At 40.9% G+C, this 22,858-nt stretch overlaps 1 protein-coding gene across 4 annotated transcripts in view; it reads right to left on the bottom strand.

The window, feature by feature from the left end:
* KLHDC4 (kelch domain containing 4) overlaps positions 1-22,858 on the bottom strand; it is an 88,377-nt gene that overhangs the window by 12,781 nt on the left and 52,738 nt on the right. For all 4 annotated transcript variants that reach the window (XM_074286255.1, XM_074286256.1, XM_074286257.1 and 1 more), the window contains 3 exons: positions 19,484-19,576; positions 15,610-15,769; positions 409-487 (listed from right to left, as the gene is read on the bottom strand). In XM_074286255.1, coding sequence (XP_074142356.1) covers positions 409-487; positions 15,610-15,769; positions 19,484-19,576 — 332 coding nt within the window. The remainder of the gene's footprint in view (positions 1-408; positions 488-15,609; positions 15,770-19,483; positions 19,577-22,858) is intronic.

The raw sequence follows: 22,858 nt of genomic DNA, 5'->3' as shown, positions 1-22,858 counted from the left end.
GGTTATGGAAAATGCACAGTTCTGTATAAACTCATCCATAGTGGACAAGCAGAACCAGGACAATAATTTAAACAGTTATGACAACACTGTTCAAACAAAGTGTGGTAGAAGTAGTTGGGATTCTGAATGACATGAGGATCACCCACACTGCAGAGGGCAGGCAGAGGAGGCTTTTCTGGCACGTGGGCCGTATGCATTTATGAAACAGAATGTTGTTGTTCCTTCACTGAACTCTGATCCCCCACTTGATCTTGTGCTTGGCTTCTGACTTGGCCCACCCTCATGCAAGCTCTGACAAGCCCTCCTCATTATCCTTCATGGGTGGGGGAAAAAAGATGACTTGGCTTTTAACAGAGGTCTGGAATCAGGGCTGGTATGAATGGCATCGGGTGCCAGCAGGTACTGTACCTTCTTCCTTGCCTTCCTCACACTTCAGCAGGAACATGTCTGAATGCAGAGTGCCCTTGTCAACATCCTTCTTCACTCTCTGCAAAAGGAAAAGGGAGACTCAAGTAATCAGCACTGACCTCTACGTCCAAATTAACCACCCAGTGCATCTTCATAAGAAAAGGAGCTCTTAAAATTTGTGTGTATGTGTGTCACACACACACCTCTCAGGCAGATGGGTGATTGTTATAAGGCCAGAGCTCTGAACTTGAAACAAGGATTCTTACAAGGTGCTAACGTGGTGGAATTGATAAGACAATGGTTATCTAGTTTAGCATGTGAGTTCTCTAGTTCAGTGTGACTGAATTAATCTTACAACAAATAATGGTTCTCTAGTCATATAATGATTGGCTTATACTCAGCATGATGATTTAACTAATAGAGTATTTAAGAGGCCAGAGTCAGACCTAGAGAGGGACTGAATAGGATTGGAGACAGACTTGGAGAAGACAGAGGGCTGCAGGCTGAAGCACAAGCCCTCAGACTGAGAGAGATTTCAAGACAGAAACCGTCGTGGTGGTCCTCCTGCCTCCCCCACAGAAACCAAAGCCCATTCTGGAGGACCTCCAGAAAGCTAGCCGAGCTGGAGACAGACTGTGAAGGAGATAATAAAGTATTTGGACTTTATCACCTGGCTATTCTCGTGGTGATTACTGAAAAGAAGGCTGCCCCAAAGACCTCCAGAAAACTAACCAGAATACTACAGGTGAAGATAATGAATTGCTCCCTTCTCAAAATCATCAAGTTTTTGTTTTGTTTTGTTTTAATTAAGGAAATGCCAAATTTACATTAGAAGTTAGTGAAAATTAAACTGTAATTTTTTTTTTACCCCTATCCCAGTTCTAGTCTCTTTAGAAATCTCTCTATGAGATGGTGAAACACTTTAGACTGAGAGGGAGATTTAGAGCTGGAAGGGACTGTTCCCCCTGTTTTGTAGAAAAGGAAAGTGAGTCCCAAAAAAGTTAATCAACTAGTATTAAGTTCTTTTACATCTTAAGTGTCAGAGTTGGAATTTGAGCCCTGCTATGGACCTTGCTGCTTCTATTTAACCACGTTATCTATCTGAGCAGTCAGGTTCATCTTGGGAGATATTAAAAAGCCTGATCTAAGGAGGAGCTGCCCTAAATGTTTTGGTCTCATTTGTTAGAGACCAGCTCTGGAGCTCCCCATAATGTGAGCTTGCTTTTCTTGTTCTTTTTCTTCCATGCTGGATGAGTAGATAAAAAATGGATTTATTTTAGTAAGTGATCATCACTTCTGTACCTTGACTTTTGAACACATTATCTCAAAATTAAGTATAAGACTGACAACTCATTCTCTAATTAAGAATGGAGAGGGGAGAAAAAAGTGAAGAGGAAAAAACCTGACAGCTCCGATTACCATATGTTCAAGCTTAAAATATCTTCCTCCCGCCCTTCTTCTCCCAGGAGCTCCCCACAGTGGCTTTCACCCGACTTGCTCTATTATGAGGTAGCACCATTCAGAATCACCACAGGTGATGTTTTTTTCTTTTTAGAAAACTGTTTTAACTCCATTGACAGTATATACACTCAGATATATGAGAATCAAAGAAGAGTAAAAGCAAAAGCAAAAACAACAAGCAGGAAATAAACATCTAAATAAAGCCAATCAGAGCAAAAATAAAACCAAAATCAAACTGCAAACAATGAACACACATACACACACACACACACACACACACACACACCACCACCACCACCACCACCACCACCACCACCACCACCACCACCACCACCAAACCAAACCAAAAAAAACCCCACCTCAATACCAAAGGATCCCAATACAACCTCACCTTTGATTATCTACTGGTGGATAAAAAGCATGGGGATCTTACAACCTAGGTTCCATCCCTTTACACCAGGTTTCTTGTTTACTTGTAATTGCCACCATCTTATAAAGGTTAAATCCAAGGTTAAGAACCCTGGGTCTTTGATTTTTTTTGTTTTTAAACATTTTGATAATTGTGTTTCAATAAACTTGATTTTCTGTGTAATCTATGTCTTTGAGGACTATGAGCTTCTCTACATGTCCTATGAATCCATGATATAAAAAAAGGTTAAGAACACTCATTATAAATGGAGATTCAACCTATGGACAAAGGATCAAATTAATACTTCACTAAACAACTGGCCATTGAAAAAGAAATTAATTAAATTATTTTGGAAATGATGTCATTTTCCAATACTGAACTGATGTAATATGAAATCCTAAAACTTTTGGTTTGGGAGTCTGCCTCAGGACTCCTACACCCACTCTGAATGATTCTGAATAGATTACTCAGTTCATTGCTGACTGATGATCTGGTGAGTGATACTCAAATTTTGGAGAATACCCTCAGTTCATCAGGAAATTACTCCCTAGCCTTACCCTTGAGCCATAGAATTAGCATATCTATGGTAGAAGCTGGATACTTCCCTTACAATTTAGTCTACTTTCAATAAAATTTTGCCCCTTGACTAGGAGATGGATTCAAGCTTGCTCTTGAGACACCTCATGACCCAGTGTGGAGAACTTTTGAGGTCCCTTTTCCCAATCTCAATAGAACTACTCTAGGACTTTAGGTATAACTAAGTGCAGAATTATTTTATGTCTTCTTGTGTCTACTCTAGTGTTATCACCTTAACTAGGTTTGGTGCCATCACAGAGAGAGCTTTTCACTTCTAATCTCTGCAAACATCATAAATCACCACTACAGTAGAAGTAATAGTAGTAGTGATGATGATGATGATGATGATGATGATGACGACGACGACGATGACGACAAGGAGTACACTGCAGTCCTAGAGTCAGGAAGACTGAGTTTAAATCCTGCCTCAGATACTTCCTAGCTGTGTGACTTTGGCCAAGTTTCCTCATCTATAAATGAGGATGATAACAGCATTTACCTCCCAGAATTACTATGAAGATCAAATGAGATAACATTTATAAAAGGCTTAGCAAGCATATTGCCTGGCACACAGTAGGCAGTTAATATTGCTTATTCCCTTCCATTCCCAAATCCCTAACAACTTTCAGTTTTAGGGATTCCTTATTTCCTTTTGTACCAATGTCAGACAGATTACAAGTGCTCGATATTAGATGGAACTATTTAAAGTCCACCAGCTTTTTTTTTTTTTAGGATGCCTCCTTTTTCAATAATGATGATGACAGTTTCTAATTATTGTATTTTGAAGGTTCACAATACACTTTACCTGTGTTAAATTAGCAAAGAGGGCAAAAACCAGCAATACTCTATTTGGAGGGGTTTGGGAAATTAAGGCCTAATCATGTATTGCTAGGAGGCTTTTCAATTAGTACAACCATTTTGAAAAGCAATTTGGAATTAGGCAAATAAAGTTGCTAAAATGCCCATCTTCTTTTTGATCCAGAGATTCCATTTCTAGGATTGCATCCCAAGAAGGTCACTAATAAGAAAAAATTCACCACATACACTAAAATATTAGAAACTACTAAAATCGGAAACTGGTCACATCGATAGTCAGATACAAGAAAAACAAATTTCAAAGGCGGTTTTTTTTTGTTTGTTTGTTTTTTGTTTTTAATTATTTTTCCATTTTAAATGATCTGGGCCATTTGTGTGATCTAGAGTGTTACTTAATTTTATTTTGCCCAAAGTGGATCTAGGTGACTAAAACCACATGGACAGAATCTGCCAGTGACTTTGGAGACCAGAAAACAGAGAGGCTGAGGAGCAGGCTTCTGTGAGAAGGGATGGGGGGGTGGGGTGTAGCCATGTGAAAGAATGGGAGGCACAGAGTGTTAGGATTACTAGGTGAATTCTCACTTTGTCATTGTCCAGACAATCTGAGTTCTCACCTAGTAATCCTAACAATGGAGGGCCTCTAGGAGACTGGCCTCAGCCTCAATGACAGGGTATCAGTAACGTCCTTAAAAGAAATAAGCTGCCTGGAGGAGAGAAAGGTTTCAAGGAAAGAGTAGGACCCTGAGGTGCTGTGCCCAGGAGGCTGTTACCAGAATGAGACTGGAGTGCAGGAGAAAGAGTAAGATTAAGGCTACTGAGAAAGATCTGGGAGTTACAGCATAAAGATAACTCAATAGAAGGCAGCTGATGAACTAGCCAAAGGTGGGAAAGGAATAGTCGCATATGAAGCAATTAATGTCAACAAAAACAGTATAACCAGAGGAAGGTATCTGAGAAAAAGGGGTGCCTGATGAGGAAATCAATTCCATGAGGCTTTTTCTTGCTCATGGAAGCCCTCCTCTTCTCAGCTGCCACTGCAGTGATGGTGGCCGAGGAAAGATCCAGGAAAGATGGGACAAACAGACCGACTCTACTTCTTGGTCCATCCAGCGCACTGGGGAGCATGAAAGGAGGAGCAGCCTGAACTGGAGATGGGAAGAGATGGATGAAACAGAATTTCTTAATGGAGTGGCTGTGCCAAAGAGCCCCATGGGAGCATCCAGGGGGAAAGAGACATGATGGGCTGGGCCAAGGTGGAAAGGGATGGCAGGAGGGAGAAGCAGCAGAGGAAAGATGCTCTTAACATAGCAGACCTGAAAGACACGGCCCAGTGCATCCAGCGAAAAGCCCCATCTCAAGCAGTTCTATCCTGACTATGACACTGAAACAACTGAGTGGGGTGTCCATAGACTGTCCCAGAGCATATATAAAGTTCTGGTCAGGTAAAAATGGTCAGTGAAGTCCTGGTGCCTGGTCCTCAGGGTCCTTGGCGCCAGTTCTGCAGCCCCTCCCAAGCTACGGATGATACGTGATCCGCTTCTGGGTTTCTAGACTGGGTTCACTTGGTAGGTCTGAGTCCTCAGGGCTGGTGATCAGGGCTCTCAGCCCCAACCCATACCCCCATTCCAAGGCTGTAAGAGACAAAGCACCCCCAGAAGAACCTGCACTCTGGTACCCTTCCCTTGGTGAGGCAGGTCCTCAGGTGACAGAGGTACTGTCACTAGGCCCCTCCCAGAAGCTTTTCTGGCTTGGTTGGGCCATCTTCATGCCAGAAGACTTTGGTAGAAACATGCTGTAACAGATAGTAACCGATTCTATCTACAGTGGCAATTCTCTGCCCAGATGGAAAATCAAAATGTAAAACAAAACCCCAAACTAAAAAACGTTGCCCTTCTGAACTCAGATTTCTAAGTGCCCTTAAATTCAGTTAATCTACATAAAGAAAATGAAAACAATTTCCAGAAAAATATTATATACTAATTGTTTGTTCTACAATTTTTTTTGGGGGGAGGGAGAGTTGCTCTGGTTGCTTTAAATTGGAACCGTGAGTGGGAGATAAATGTGTGGGTGTAGATATGAAGTAGGGTGGGGTGGGGGAGAGGGGCAGAGGACGAGAGAGAGAGAGAGAGAGAGAGAGAGAGAGAGAGAGAGAGAGAGAGAGAGAGAGAGAGAGAGAGAGAGAGAGAGAGAGAGATCTGCTGGCAGCACAGCTGCTTGCCACAGAACTCAACGAGGTGGGGCGGGGAAACCAGACTGAGCACAGAGTGCATAGCTGAGTGCTGTCAGCTCTCAAGTCATGTGGAGCTTGTCAAAATAATTGTTATCATTCATACGAGAACATACATAGCCAGCACAAGGGGCCTTGATCACACTCTGCTTTATTGACCAACAAAAAGACAATTCCAATCCAGACTGAGGGTCTGTAGTAGAAATTCAAGGAGAAAGTACTTTTAAAAATTCCAAGGCACCTCTCCATTCTGCTATCTAAGTAGTTATCAGGATACACAGCCCAGTTTCAGAAGAACCTTCCTGTTTTCTTACTAACCTGTCAATGCTATCGATCTTCCTCCAGAAATATTCCTGTTAACTAAGATTTAACAAAGTCCTTCTTCTTTACTGTTCTGTATTTTCAAGAGTAATTATTTCATTTCTATATTTTCTATACAGACTGAGTTACCTTAAGGCAGAGCAATATGGTGTAACATTTCCATTTCACTGCTTTCTTTTGAACAATGGATCTGGAGCTGGGTTCCAATGTGGCCCTTGCATGCTGATCCCTGCATGGTCTCTGCTAAGTCACTACTCACTCCGAGTTATCTGTTTCATCCGGAAGCTCTGGTCTATAGAACTTCCCAGGTGATTTGGAAACTCCAGTGTAAAGCAGGACATGTGTACTGGGCGTTCCCATGAGCATGCTGCTGTCATGAGGGAGGAGGCCGGAACATCACAGGATGGGATACTCCTGGTCTGTATCCCAAACCTCATTTCCTCCTCCATCCACGCGGCATGGATGTGAGTCCTAGGTGATTTCTCCTGGTGAAGTACAAGGCGATTAGTCTCCTGACATCTCCCCAGCTTCATTTAGTGGTCTAGTCAGGCTCACTGCACGGGTTGCCTAGCAATGCTAAGCCCTCATTACTTTCCACAGCTAGGATGCAGCTGCTGTGGTTCCATCTTTTAAAAAGATGGGGGAGACAGGATCAAGGGAAAACTTGCACTGAGATCAGAAAACTCTGAACAGGTAACCTCATTTATCCAACCAGTGTGTACATGTCACAGAATGTTGCACCACAGGAATGTGTCAGACTGGCACAAAATAAGCATTTGTAGATTATATTGCCAAGCCTACCATCTCTTCCCAGCTATTCAAGTGGGAAGCATTCCCAATGAAAATTTATTTTTCATGTTCTTCTGGTAATTTCTATAATCTTTTCAGCTAAAATAACCACATAAGGAGCCAGTTCTCATTCTTTGTTGCAAAAGTATAATCTCTACTCAGTGCCCATTTTGATAAAGTGAAGAAATATTCAATCTGACAGTCTCAACTCATTTCCATCTTAATGGATGGCAATACCAGACTTCCACAGGGAGGAATCCAGTCCCTGCTATCCCTTCCAGTCACCCCCTGGGCCTTGCTCTTCCCAATAAAATCCTTTTCTTAAGACATGACCACTTGACAGAGCCCCATTTCCTATCAGAAACTCTTAAACTCGAAGCTAAATTATTTCACCCAAGAAGGGTGTAATGAAAGAGTTTCCCTCCTCATTTCATCCAGGAAATATTAACGTCCCCTTGAAAGGGGGTGTGTTTGCCAAACCCCCAATCCTCAGAATTGCAATAGTAGGTAACTGCGCCATGGAGAGTCATCAGCAGATGTCAGGAGGCTGCAGCACATCACTGAAGATGAGACACTTCTTTTTTTTTTTTTTTTTTTTTTTTTAATTATATATATATATATATTTTATAATATTATCCCTTGTATTCATTTTTCCAAATTACCCCCCCTCCCTTATTCCCTCCCCCCGACGACAGGCAATACCATACATTTTACATGTGTTACAATATAGTCTAAGTACAATACATGTGTGTGAATATCATTTTCTTTTTGCACAATAAACATTAGAATCCGAAGGTACATGCAACCTGGGCAGACAGATATTAGTGCTAACAATTTACATTCCCCTCCCAGTGTTTCTTCTCTGGGTGTATCTACCTCTGTCCATCATTGATCAACTGGAAGTGAGTTGGATCTTCTTTATGTTGAAGATTTCCACTTCCATCAGAATACATCCTCATACAGTATCGTTGTTGAAGTATACAGTGATCTTCTGGTTCTGCTCATTTCACTCAGCATCAGTTGATTTAAGTCTCTCCAACCCTCTCTGTATTCCTCCTGCTGGTCATTTCTTACTGAGCAATAATATTCCATAACTTTCATATACCACAATTTACCCAACCATTCTCCAACTGATGGACATCCATTCATCTTCCAGTTTCTAGCTACAACAAAAAGAGCTGCCACAAACATTTTGGCACATATATGTCTCTTTCCGCTCTTTAGTATTTCTTTGGGATATAATCCCAGTAGTAGCGCTGCTGGGTCAAAGGGTATGCACAGTTTGATAACTTTTTGGGCATAATTCCAGATTGCTCTCCAGAATGGCTGGATTCTTTCACAACTCCACCAGCAATGTATTAGTGTCCCAATTTCCCCACATCCCCTCCAACATTTGTCATTATTTGTTCCTGTCATCTTAGCCAATCTGACAGGTGTGTAGTGGTATCTCAGAGTGGTCTTAATTTGCATTTCTCTGATCAGTAGTGATTTGGAACACTCTTTCATGTGAGTGGATATAGTTTCAATTTCTTCCTCTGAGAATTGTCTGTTCATATCCTTTGACCATTTATCAATTGGAGAATGGTTTGGTTTCTTATAAATTATGGTCAGTTCTCTATATATTTTGGAAATGAGACCTTTGTCAGAACCTTTGTTTTTAAAAATATTTTCCCAATTTGTTACTTCCCTTCTAATCTTGTTTGCATTAGTATTATTTGTACAGAAACTTTTTAGTTTGATGTAATCAAAATCTTCTATTTTGTGATCAATAATGATCTCTAGTTCTCCTCTGGTCATAAATTCCTTCCTCCTCCACAAGTCTGAGAGGTAGATTATCCTCTGTTCCTCTAATCTATTTATTATCTCCCTCTTTATGCCTAAATCATGGACCCATTTTGATCTTATCTTGGTATATGGTGTTAAGTGTGGATCCATATCTAATTTCTGCCATACTAATTTCCAGTTTTCCCAACAGTTTTTTCCGAATAATGAATTTTTATTCCTAATGTTGGAATCTTTGGGTTTGTCAAAGATTAGATTGCTATAGATGTACCCTTTTTTGTCCTTTGTATCTAATCTGTTCCACTGATCTACCGGTCTATTTCTTAGCCAATACCAAATGGTTTTGGTGACTGCTGCTATATAATATAGCTTTAGATCAGGTACACTTAGACCACCTTCCTCTGAGTTTTTTTTCATTAGTTCCCTTGCAATTCTTGACCTTTTATTCTTCCATATGAATTTTGTTGTTATTTTTTCTAGGTCATTAAAATAGTTTCTTGGGAGTCTGATTGGTATAGCACTAAATAAATAGATTAGTTTGGGGAGTATTGTCATCTTTATTATATTCGCTCGGCCTATCCAAGAGCACTGAATGTCTTTCCAATTATTTAAATCTGATTTTATTTTTGTGGCAAGTGTTTTGTAATTTTTCTCATATAATTCCTGACTTTTCTTTGGTAGATGGATTCCCAAATATTTTATACTATCAACATTTGTTTGGAATGGAATTTCTCTTTGTATCTCTTGCTGTTGCATTTTGTTAGTGATATATAAAAATGCCGAGGATTTATGTGGATTTATTTTGTATCCTGCCACTTTGCTGAAATTTTGAATTATTTCTAGTAGCTTTTTAGCAGAGTCTTTGGGGTTCTCTAAGTATACCATCATGTCATCTGCAAAAAGTGATAGTTTAATTTCCTCATTTCCTACTCTAATTCCTTGAATCTCTTTCTCGGCTCTTATTGCCGAGGCTAGCGTTTCTAGTACTATATTGAATAGTAATGGTGATAGTGGGCAACCTTGTTTCACTCCTGATCTTACTGGGAAAGGTTGCAGTTTATTTCTATTGCATATTATGCTTACTGACGGTCTTAAATATATACTCCTGATTATTCTAAGGAATAATCCATTTATTCCTATACTAAGATGAGACACTTTCAAGAAAGGGGAGAAAAAGGGACAATCCTGGAGACAGGGGATACAAAAAGGCAGCAGGCTGGAATTGTGTACAGAGGAGGGGGCAGAGGATGATCAGTGGGCCTGAGCACTAGGTGGGCTGTTCACTTGTTATCAAAAAGCCAAGAAGAAAGCCTGCTGGGCACTGGAGAGCTCTCAGGGGGGACGTGGATAAAAATCACACAAGATGAGAAGATGTGGATGGGCCGAGGGCTACAGCACTGGCCAGAATACCCTCATGCCCAGTGTCTAAAGGCTGGGCCATGACAGAAAGTCTCTGTTTTCTGGGATCTAGGAAAGATGAAGTCAATTACAGGACAGAGTCCTTCCACTGGCAGGTGAGTGTGCGAGGATGTGCTCCAAGTCAGAAACAGATCGTGTAAGAGGGGATGAGGCTGTTGGCCCCCTGTGAGCCTCACGGCTGGGGGCGGTGGGGAGGGAGAGGAGGGTCTTGCTTGTTTTAGCAGTTCCTGTCCAGCTCTGCATTCTCAACTGGCTGTGTATCACTCAGCTCGCAGCCTTGGGGGAGACCAGTACCCTTTTCCTGCTTTTTGACTCAACTGCTGAACCTACAGCAAAGCTGAAATGATGGTTTGGTGTAGGACAGCCCAGCGTGGATCTGTGGATCTGTGTTGAAACAGGAACACAGCTGCATTTCAGAGGGTGGAACAGTTGTGGCGGCACTCCCCGTGTTCTGTTCACCATCATGATGGATCCAGGATGGGGAAAGAGACCCAAAGCCAAGGGCAGAAGTTGAAGGGGAAAGGCAAGAGGCAGAAGAGCAATCAGTACAACTATCAAAAAACACTGATTATTGCTTCCTCAAGGCACTGGGTGTTAAGAGCTGGGGACACAAAGGCAGGCAAAAACGTGAGCCCAGCCTGATGGACCTCGGGGTAAGGGCTTTAAAGACAACATGTACACACAATATGTATGTGTGCAATGCAGTCCGAGAAAGCAGAACACATTATCAAACCAGGAGACAGGGAAGCCGGAGGCAGAAGGGAAGGGGAGGGATGGCTACACACCAGAGTTAGGGGACAGAGAAGCAAGAAAGTCAGTGTCCCAGATGCTAGAGGGTCTGGAGGAGAGCTACTGTACTGAAAAATGGACCTCTGGGCCTAATATTACAAATCATTATATACAGTACATTTTGCAATAGTTTTTAACCAAATTCCAAATCAAATTTAAAAATATCTGTTTTATTTTGTGCTAAAATAATCCAGAAAGGGTTTATCAGCTTTAAGCCATCGGCAAATCCATTGGCAAATTGGCTCTAGAAAATGAGATGAGTTTGAAACTCTCTAAAGAAAGCTCAGTCTCTGATAAACCAACCCAGAAAAGGCCTGGATTCTACCAAGCTACAAACTGTCACAAAGGGGCCTCCACCGCTCTCCCTGCCCACAGACTCACATCTGCTCCACAGTTCTAACTGCTCTCCAGTCTCTGAGGGAAGTAGCAGCTAACAAAAATAGTTGGTATTTATATGGTGCTTTCACGTTTATAAAATACTTTTCATGAAGAATGTGCTTTGACCCTCAGACACCATCATTCATATCATACATATATACGTAACAGCAGTTAAGTAAATGATCTGCTTAGGGTTAGTTATACAGCTACAAAGTGTCTGAGGCGAGATCTGAACTCAAATCTCTCTGATTCCAAGTGCTGCACTCCATCCATTGCACCACCCAGCTACTCTGGCAGAATAAGGCCGATGGTCATGGGAGTGAGGCAAGATGCAGGACACTGTCTGAATTGTTTAAAGAAACGTGCAGCCACAAGCAGATGCATTTCCCCTTGCTCCCAATTCTCTGCTGCCAAGGCTGAAGGGACACATCTCTACGGCCGCCGGCCACCCCAACCCAGCCCTGGGGCCGTCAGTCTAACACAACCGAAGACACAATGCCGACAGGGACACTGGGGCCACCAAGCACAAAGCCAGGCAGAGGAGATAAGTTTGGCAGCCACAAAAGGTCTCCAATGACTTTCTGAGCTCCATTACTCTGACAGCTCTTGCCTTAACTGTTTAAATCACGTGCAGAATTAGTATATATTTTGCTACATGTTTATTCTCATTGATTCAAGATTATAATTATGTACAAATGTCAAATAGGTCCATGTGCTTTTCCCAAAGGGAAAAAAAGCTCACTCAACATCTGGAACATTGCCTTTAGATGGACCAAGATGTGGTAAAACATCTCAATGCTGAAGTCAGGAGCACCTGAGATCAAATCTGGTCTCAGACACTTAACACTTCCTGGCTGTGTGACCCTGGGCAAGTCACTCAACCCCAATTGCCTCAGCAAAAAAAAACAAACCAAAAAAAAAAAACATCTCAAGGCAACATCAGCCACTCTGTACTCCTGGAGCATCCTGGACGCATTTCTGTCTCCTCACCTCTGTCCATGCTATTCACCCTTCCTGGGATGCCTCCTTCCTCCCTGGGGATCCCAGCCACATCTTAAGGACCAGGTTCCACTTCCACCTTTTGTGACAGACAATGGGGGCTCATGACAATCTCTCCTTCCTCTGCACAATCCATCTGTTCTCTCTGATGTTTAGGACACGTCACCATGAGGCTAGCATGTTCATTTCCTAGCGGCCCCTCTCCTCCCTCCCCAAGATGGCAAGCAATCTGACATGGATTATATAAAACATCATTTTTAGAATGCTAATGAACTTTCATTTGAATACTGACATTCTCTGTGTGAGATTATACAGTGACCATCCCACGGACTTAGCTAGAAAGACTGAGCTATCTCAGTCCTGGTTTGCTGGCTAAAGTTCAGAAGAAAGAACACTGCATCTCAGGGGGTTAGCTCACAGATCCTCTGGACAGGGACAAAGAAAGGACCTTGCAAGGGGGTTTTGTAATATGCTTAAAAGTGAAAAGAAACCTTTATTACAAGCTATCTGGTCATCACATATTGCAGTTCTAATGATATATATTTGCAATAAGGCCACCATGAAAGCAACTGTAGCTAGGTACCAAAGAACTTGAATGAGGTCCTCTAAATTTAATCCTTATGCACTATGACATTGGCGATTTCAATGCAAAGGTGGAGAATTCCCAAATGAATGGGAAAAGACCTGGTTTAGGAGAAAGGATGAAAGCTGTAGATTATATAGAAGATTCTCTTCAAGAAAAGAACCCACAGATGGGATATTCAGTGAAAGAATACAGCAAGAAACAGGACAAATATTTTTACAGGAAAAAGTCCTATTATGGATGTGGCAGAGTCAGAAGACTGGGAAACCCTGAATTTAATCAATTTAAACAAATAGATGAAAATTAAGAAATGGGAAATGGACAATGGACATGATGTTGCCACCGACTCCATCCTAACTTAATCCTGCAACGTACACAAGAAGATCAATGGCTCCCATAAAAAGCAACAAACTGGCTAACAAGTTTTCAGGCTTTTGAAGGATATAACTAAGAGAGTGGCCAAAGGCAACACCAGATTGTATGTTTTTGAATTGAATTTACTTGTAAAATCTTACAAAGAAGGATGATGAACAAGTACAAGCATATCATCTCACAAACCAAAACAAGCAATGAAGTATAAAAACTATAAAGATTTAAAGGACCTCAATGTAAGTGAACAAAGTTATTATCCCAAGTGCAATTAAGGATAAAAACAGAAGAACTGCAACCAGAAGGAAAACAGATTTTCAAAAGTCATTCTAACAAACTTTTGTTTTCTTTTCCCCATCAAAAACAGTAGAACCCTCACAGTTGGACCCTAACATCCAGTCCCAGATGTGTTTATAGAGGAACTAGAAAGAGCATTAAGAAGGACAAGGACAAGAAAAACATCTGGATTGGACCAAAGATAAGGAGACATATGCTGGCATGATATGATTAGCTTCTTGTTTTATCCTGTGTCTACATATAGCACACACACATACCCGGGGGTGAGAGAAGGGAGAGGGGAAAGAGGAAAGGAGGGAGAGGGAAAGAGATAGAGAAAAAGCAATTGGCACTTTCCTTCTCTATACCAGCACCCAGAAAATATAAAAATGCCCTTTTCCCTGGAATTTCCTGGAATTCTTAGGCAGCCCTTTGGCAGTCTGGTGAAGTAAATGGACTTCTTCTCAAAATCATGTTGTAAATCCCTAAAATAAAAAATGCATAGCACACAAAGGAAACCAGAGATCAGTGAATTTTTTTTCCTCATCCAAATTCATTGATAGTTCCCTCAAAAATCTGGTCTGTAGAATCCCCCAGGTTAAGAACTTCCATAGAAGGCAGAAGAAAGGAAAGTGGGGCAGGCCAGGAGAAGGGTAGCCAATAAAAACCACACTTTTAATGCACAATTTATCTTTGCAAGTGACCAATGTATCAAATCACATCCAAAAGTTATAACTCTGATTTTCACCAGAGTTCTCACCCAAGACCCTGCATTTTCACCATGTTACGGTGCCCACAACATGGGAGGGGAAAGGTCCATCACTCTCAGCCCTGGTAAGGAGGCTATAATCAAGGGTGATCGCCACATTGTAGGGAGGAGCCTGACAAGCCAGCACACATCTGGGAGGAGGGGGGAAGAGTGAGGGGAGAGGAATGGTACAAGGAGTCACAGGCACCAATGGTTTTTAAGGACCTGGAGGGCAGAACAGAAGAGATTTGGGGCACAGCATCTGTCTTCAAGTACTGTCAAGACTGGGTTTGGGCATGGGCTCCCCATCCCTGGTGGCTTTCAGATGTAGGATGGACCAATCCCAATCCTCACTGAGAATGCAGAAAAGGGATGCATGTTCAGGTGTGGGATGGATTAATTAAGCTCAAAGGTCCCTTTCACTTTGGGAGGTTCTGTGATTTCAGGATTATATGTGACAAGTCCCTACAATTAAAGGTCTCTGGGGGCCTCAGGAAGTTTCACTTCCACCTCACCCAACCCTGACAATGCCACAAAGAGAATGTCTGCCCTTCAATTAAAAAGCCTCCAAAGACAGAAGACTAAATAACTTAAGAAAAGCAGATTATATTCTTAATGATAATCATAATCACAGCTCTTTGAGCTCTGCAAGTGTTTTTCATATTCTCATGATAAACCCAGGAGGGAAGTGCAATCACCATCTCATTCTGCAGAGGAGAAAACAGGGCTGAAACCAATTGCCCAGGGTCAGAAAATCAGTGTCCGGACCAAGATTTGAATTCCCTCCTTCCTGCCTCCAAGTCTAGCAGATCCCTGAGCAGAGCTCAAAGCACCCAGGGTTTCAGATCCAAATGTTCCGGGCCCCTAAGATATTATATCTCCCTTCTAGAAATCAGCTCCTAGGATCTATTAACAGCACAGAGGCTGATCTTTAGAAATAAGAAGGCCCCAAGAATATCAGCCCTTATGTCACTGCTGGAGGGAAGAACGAGGAGATCACGGACAGAGCAGGGCCTCTGGCAGCAGAGGGCCTGGCTTACGCCGTGTGCTGGGTCACAGCCCCCTAACCTCCCCAACCTTCTTCTTCAAAAACTCATCCCGCTATAGAGAGGTCTTTTTTTTTTTTTTTTTTTTTTTGGCCTGCTTCTAGTACAGATCTTGAGATAAGTGAGAAATCCTTAAATAAGAGCTATTGGCCAAGTCCTCCAGGACACCTTTCCTCACTATGGAGACACTGAACACAGCAGTCCAGCTCCTACCTGTTTGGAGTAGCCACCATAGATAATGATGGCACCCTCGGGGGAGACGGACATCTGACAGCCGGATCTTGGTGTGGGACCTGTCCCTGACGGAGAGAGCTTGCTCCATGTGTATGTATCCAGGCTAAAGGCATAGATGTCATTGTAATAGATGTAATCCCTGGTTAAAAGAAAGGAAACAACATCAAGAAGACGTGACTAGTCTCAAGAAATACTAGAAAAATAACCACCTGTAAAACAAACTTAGGGACTTTAGTCTCACTTTAAAGAATCAAGCTGACAATGTTATAGTTGCTTGTGTGTTCTTGGATATCTAAGACACAGTAAGTGACTCTGGGAAGGAACTGCATCAATGCCTGAAAAGCCATTAAATCACTCTCCTTTTTCTGAAAACAACCTGTTATTTCTCACATGGTTTTCCGTACAGTAACTCACCACTAACTACATTAGACCATACATGCAGTATGCTTCAAAGAAGTCACATATGTTAATGGTCTAAGCCAGAAAGAAGCTAATTCCAGCTAGGTGATAAGGGCACTCTTTGTCTGACTGTCAGGCTAACCCAAAGAAGCCTCCACTGGTTTCCCTTAGGAGCCAATCCTCTGGACAAGCTCTCACAAAGCAAAGGTTCAAGAAGTCTACACCTGGAAAAACTGGTCAATTCAACAAAGGTACATTTATGACAAAGGTATATTTATGGAGATAATAGGTATTACAATGGATGTATAGACTATTGGGCCTGCTATCAGGAAGACTGACTTAAAATTTGACCTTAATTATGAGCAATGCAACCTGTATTTCCCTCAGTTTCTTTAACTGTAAAATGGGAATAATGAAATAACCACATTTACCTTCCAGGGTTGTGAGGATCAAATTATATTTTCCTCTTATTTATTAATTTTTTTTGGGGGGTGAAGGGGGGCAATTGAGGTTAAGTGACTTGCCCAGGGTCACACAGCTAGGAAGTGTTAAATGTCTGAGGCCAGATTTGAACTCAGGTCCTCCTGACTTCTGGGATGGTGCTCTAATTACAATGCCACCTAGCTGCCCCCCCCCCCCCATTATTATTTTCCAATCTCCTATATTCTAGGTTTTTTATTGTCTTGCTCATTTGAAGCACTTTTAGTCATTTCTTTTTTGAATTAAATTTTATTCTGAGCTTCAGAAAAGCAAAGTGGGAATTTCTATATGCAGAGTACAGAAAGGAAAATGTAGTGTAGATAACACTTCAGATCTCTATTGTGTACAACTTGCTTTTCCTTTTGTTTTCTAATATTTGTAAAGTGTTTAATAGAGTACCTGGCAAATAGTAGGCTCTACATAAATGCTAACTCCCTGGTAATGTGTCATGTCATGATGAGTTTAAAGAAAATTTATGAAAACCCTGTGAACTCAATGTAAAATTATGTTAAAGAAGTGGTTATAACCCAAAAGAACATATCTATGGGTAGTAGTGGGTTTTTTTTGTTGTTTGTTTTTGGGTTTGTTTTTTTTTAATGTTAGAAAAAGAATGTTTTTTGGGATATATCAATAAATTGAATTATATGAAAATTAAAAGAAAAAAAACCCAACAAAGCAAGGGTTAAAGAAAGACCCCAACCTGAAGGGAAGGAGAAAGGCCAATTCCAAGAATGTGTGAAACACAGAACTTCTGTTTTTCCTAGGATGTGTTCCCTATCCTGCAGTTAAGGATTTCAAAGGGACTGAGAACCCCCAACGGGAAGTACAGGAAACAAGCTGGCCAGTGCCCTTGCTGAGACCATTGGGCCCTCTCACTCTGATTACTTTAGGGGCCTTCTGATTTATCTCCCTGTCTTAAGTCTCCTTTTCCTCCCACCCATACTCCAAACACCTGTCAAAGAGCTTTTCCCAAGAGCAGAATGGGGCTCTGCTCCTCAGCTGGCTCCAAGGTCAAAATACAAGCTCCTCTATTGGATGATGAAGCTCCACCCCTTACCTATAAGGCCGGGTTCCTTTCTGCTTCTCTTGGTCCCCTTCCTGCTCTCCATGCCTTCTCTTTTACATGTGGCACTGTGTCATCTTTGGCTGGACACCAAGAGATGGAATGCAATTCACCTAAGAGAACTTTTCACAATCTTCAAATCTCAGCTTAGACTTTATCTTCTACATAAGATTTCTCCTCATTCCTCTAGCCCTTACTGCGAGTGCTCTCCCAAATTAGCTTGGATTTATTTCCAGTCAATAAATATCAATTAATCAATAAACATTTATTAAGCACCTACTATATGCCAGGCACTGGGCTAAGAGCTGAAATATGAAGGCAAAACTCAGTCCTTGCCTTTAAGGAGCCCCCCGTCTAATGGAGAGAAATTAACAATAAAAATAGGGGATCACAATAGCATCTACCTAGAGAAGATCATATGAAATAATAATTGTCAAATACTTAGTACTTAAGGGGCTTAATAAATGCTTACTTCCCTCCTACACACTACAGATATGTTGTGTCCCCTGGCACACAGAAGATGCTTAACTGAGTAATGGACTGATAGGTACTTTTGCAGGGACTTTTGAATAAGATGGTTCGTAGTCATCCATCCCTGGAGAGCTGGTCCTCAGTGGCCCCAACCACTTTCCCTTTCCCCTGCTTATACTTGACTGCCTTCCCGACTCTCTCCCTCCTCATCTCAGCAGCACAGAGCCCCAGCTCTCTTTCCCACTTGGTTCAGAGCCCAGCTCTTCCAGGAGCCTGTTCCTGACCCCATGCCAGACCTTCTCCATGGCCACAGTTGTGGTCAGTGTCTCTCCCCCCTTAGACGTGAGCTCCTTGAGGGCAGCTGTTGGTTTTGTCTTGATTTCTAGCCCTAGCACTTCGCACAGTACTTGGCAGACAGCAAGTGCCCCAAACCTTGCTGATCTACTGACCTTGTAGCTCCAAATCCATGGCTTTTTCAGATGCCATCCTGTTCATCTTAGCAAGAAAGACACATTTCCCTATGGAATGCTAGAAAGTCTCTCTAATGGAAGCAACTCAAGAAAAGACTATTTTCCGACTTCTTCCAATTCTATAACTTTTTTCCAAATGTACATGAAAAAGTTTACCATTTCTAACTCAAAGAAGCTAAAAAGTTAACTGTTAACATATTTAGAATTAAATTTTTCAAGAGACTTCTTTAACTTCCTAAATAATTAATTACTTAATTCCTACATCTACATTTCGACATCAAGTGAATATCTAAAAGGTCAAAGAAATTCAAGAATTTCTAAATGACACGGTACTGTAGCAGCTACACTACAAGAAGCCCTGAAATACTTGCCGACTGACTGATAAAAATGGAGGCAGAACACAAGGGAGTAAAAAAGCCATTAGAAAATTATTCTTTATTTATGTGGCTAAATCACATGCTGACATCAAATATTATCAGAGCCAGGTAATCACAGAACCATTTGACTTCTAGATGTGCTCTAAACTTCTACTTTTAGGAAGCTCAATGTCAATAATTATAATGTTTCACTGAAGTCATCACTAGAAAAAAAGATTCCTGTGAAAATCTTTATAGGTAACACATCACTAACAGGAGTGCTCCCATCTTGGAGCTTTTCTGATGGTGTTCAGAGAAGCACCTCGTTTGGATGCCATCGGAGGACTTTTTACTGGACTAGCTGCTCTCTGGGTCCCTGCTTCCTCTGAGATGATGTTTCTGTCAGCTCAAAATGATTCTTCCCATAAAATCTAAATTCCCACTACAGTGAGTGTAACCTTTACTGTTCAATCAAAAGAAACTTTTCCTTCAAATGAAAGAACAGAACAGGGAATTTGGGAGGAAAGAGCTAGTTAATATTAATTTATCATGCAATGAATGCAGGAGAAAACAATATATTTATATGGAATTAATTCTCAATCATTAATACCAACCTTGTACTCTCATGGAATCCCCCAAAGATGATTAATTGTCTCTTCCAAGGTACCATTCGATGTCCACTCCGGCCTGAAGGCCCCCCTGTTGCCCTGAAATGCAATGATCAGAAAGGGTGAGCTCATTTAGGAATTTTTGACTGTCAAATTTTTAATATAAATTACTATACGGATGTCTTATTTTTATATCATTTTCCCATTTTCTTTGAAATTCTTTGAGCTCTAATATGGCACAACAATGAGAAAGCTGTTACTTCAGATACATGCTGGCTATGTGACCTGGAACAAGTCACTTATCCTTGGGGAGCCGGATGATGCAGTGGATAGAGTGCTAAGCCTGGAGTCAGAAAGAGCTGAGCAGACAGAGCCAGAGATGACCCAAGACCTATGTTTACAGACCCTTACTCTAGGCAATCCTTTTAAGATTTTCAGTTTCTGCAAAAAAAAGAACAACTCTACATAGTTCCAGCCTTTCTGAGTCTCAGCTTTCCTATTTGTAAAGTGGGGATACTACTAGTACTTTACAGGAATGGCGTCATAGATAGGGAGTTGAGCCTGGAGTCACAGAAAGATTTCCAAAGACCTTGGAGTCCTTGACTTGGAAAACCAAGATTGCCTTAAACATATAAAGAAGCATAATCCTGAGCATGTTATTTAACTTCTCTCAGGCCCAGTTTCCTCATCTGTAAAATGAGGGGGGGCCACACTTAATGGAGTCCCTTCCAATTCTAAATCTATGGAACTATGAATTTAAAGTTCCTTAGAAACATCTATTATTGCATATTCGCACATCTTCCACGACTCCCTAACTCAATATCATGAAAACATGTTTTTGTCCTCAAAAAACTGGAAATAAAGGGTGCTTCATGGACTGTGAAATGGATCAACAATGTGTGGCAAAGCAACAGAAAGGGCTTTTTAAAAGAATGAGAATGAATGCACCATAAAAAAGCAGATAAAACTCACACTGAGGCACAACAGCTGGTGTCAGTCCTAGAAAATGGTAACAGGACTTTAGAGAAGGGGGAGGAAGAGGCAGAACTGGACAGCAGCAGAACATGACCTAAGTTCTGGGATACAGCCTTCTTTGTCCTGGGCTACCTACCTGGGCTATTGGGGGTCCCCCTTTCCCCATTGATGAGTTTCTCCCCCTCCAGAGAGAGGGGGAGCGCTTCTATTTTAAGTAGGAGCCCAGACTGGCCAACTTCCTGATTTTCTGGACTTGGATACCACATTCCCCCAAACCCTCATCACTTCCCAACTCCCCTTTATATGCTGTCTTTCTCTACTTGTACATAAATTCATAAACTGCAGGAACTGTCTTTCTTTTTGCTTGTATTTATACCACCAGTGCTCTGCACAGTGCCAGATACACAGTAAGTGCTTAATAAATGTTTATTCTTGTTAGTTTTATTTAATTCTTTGTTGTGAGGGAGTTCTGTGGGGAAGGGAAAAGAAAGCTATACATCAGGAAATGATTATGGTATAAAACAAAAGTTATCAATATGCTTTTTTTAAAAAGCTGTGTACTGTTGAAAAATACAGGTTATTATTCAATATTTACATTGAAACATTATGTCTTTCAAATTTAATTTTCCCTTAAATTTGTTGACAACTTTTAATTCTTTTCTTCATGGTCTTTCTCTCTGCTTTATCTACTTCTGAAAGCCAAGTATTAAGATCATCTATAAATATAATCTTGCTCTTTCTTTTTTGCATTCTCCTGAGCTTTTCCAATAAATATTTAGATGTTGTTTATATGTGTTATTTAATACTATGCTCAGGTTCACATTACCAGCATGTGTCAGAAGTGCACAGGTCTGATTTGTTGAATATATATATCTTACTTGTCATCTTTAGGCATAATGTGACTTTCTTGTTTATCTTTCTTTGACATTACTAATTTCCTACTACTGCTTTATCCAAAAGCATGATTTTTAATCCCACTTTTAAAAATCACACGAAGCACAATACATTTTGTTCCAACGCTACATTTTAATTCTTTGTGTGTCTTTATGGTTTAGTGTTTCTTATCTAGTTCCGCAGCAATCTGTTAGTATTTATTTTGCAATTTAGTACTTTTTCCAATAAATTCTACTTTAATTTCATTTTATTAAATTTACTTATTCTTGTTTGTTTTGCTTATACTGATCTTATCCTGTTCTCTTGTCAAAATCAATCCCCTCCTACCTCCTTCTATTTATATGTTTTGATTATTACTATTGTCTTTTTTATCCTTCACCTCCAAAGTGATTCTAATTCTCTTCCCCCTAATCAACCCATCTCTTAGTTCAACCAACATTCATTTGGAGTACCCTTTTCTAACAAATGCAAATTTAATTGATTCCTTTTCTTATGCGTTTTCCCCTCTAGATTACTCTAGGATATCATCTACAATGGATGGCTTTTGCACATTTAAAAAAAAAAAAATTATGATATTCATGTAAGAAAATTCTTTAGAGGAAAAATGTCTTGTGTTTTACTCTTGGAGATAGCTCAGCTAAGAAAGTGATTATTCATTGGTATTCTTCCTCATCTCTTTGTCTGAAGGAATTTCTTTTGGGACGTTCTATTTTAAGAAATATTAATTCATGAAGAAAAGAGTATGAGGAGGTAGAAACAGTTCTGGATTAAGAATCAACATCACCAGACTTAATTTACACTATTCAATTTACCACCCATACCTACTGGGAGGGCCATAGCTACCTGATGGACTTCAGCTCCTGGAGACCCAGAATCCTCCTTACCCACTAGTCTTACCTAAATAAGGCATAGGACCATGATAAAAAGACATACATCCCCTGTCCAGGGAACAGAGTCTTTTTAAGTATCCCTTCTACTCAGATGTAATCTAGTATGGCCAAGATCTCAAAGCCCCTTCCAACCTCAAGAGAAATGTATTTTGAGCTTCCAGAAAGAACTTTGATTTGTTTCCCCAAGGGTCTTGACCCCAAATACTAAACTGCTACCTCTCTTCTCCTCTTCTTAACCTCATTTTCAAGCAAAACAAGAGATTAAAAAGATGTTAATACAGATGTTAATAAATTCTCTTGCCCAGGTTAGGAAGTAGGACGATACTAAGCCCCAGCTCACCCTTTCTCTCTGGAGTCCTTCTTGCCTAGGGAAGGCCATGGCTCACAAGAATACATTTGGTGCTCAAGGATTTTGCCTCATTTGAAAAGTCTTGATCCATGTGGTCCCATTCCAACAATATTAAATGCTAGACTGCATGTTCTGAACCCAGAAATATTGATTCTATATTCAACTCTTTCTTACGCACTTCTTTGTGAAGCAAATCCTGAAAGTGTTTTGTTTCTTCAATGGCCCACATGCAAGATGAAAATTGTGAGGGGGAAAAACTGTGTGGTGAGAATT

This window comes from Sminthopsis crassicaudata, chromosome 2, assembly GCF_048593235.1.
Source record: "Sminthopsis crassicaudata isolate SCR6 chromosome 2, ASM4859323v1, whole genome shotgun sequence".
NCBI lineage: Eukaryota > Metazoa > Chordata > Mammalia > Dasyuromorphia > Dasyuridae > Sminthopsis > Sminthopsis crassicaudata.
The sequence above is the reverse complement of the archived record's forward strand: the minus strand, read 5'-3'. Positions and strand labels throughout refer to the sequence as shown.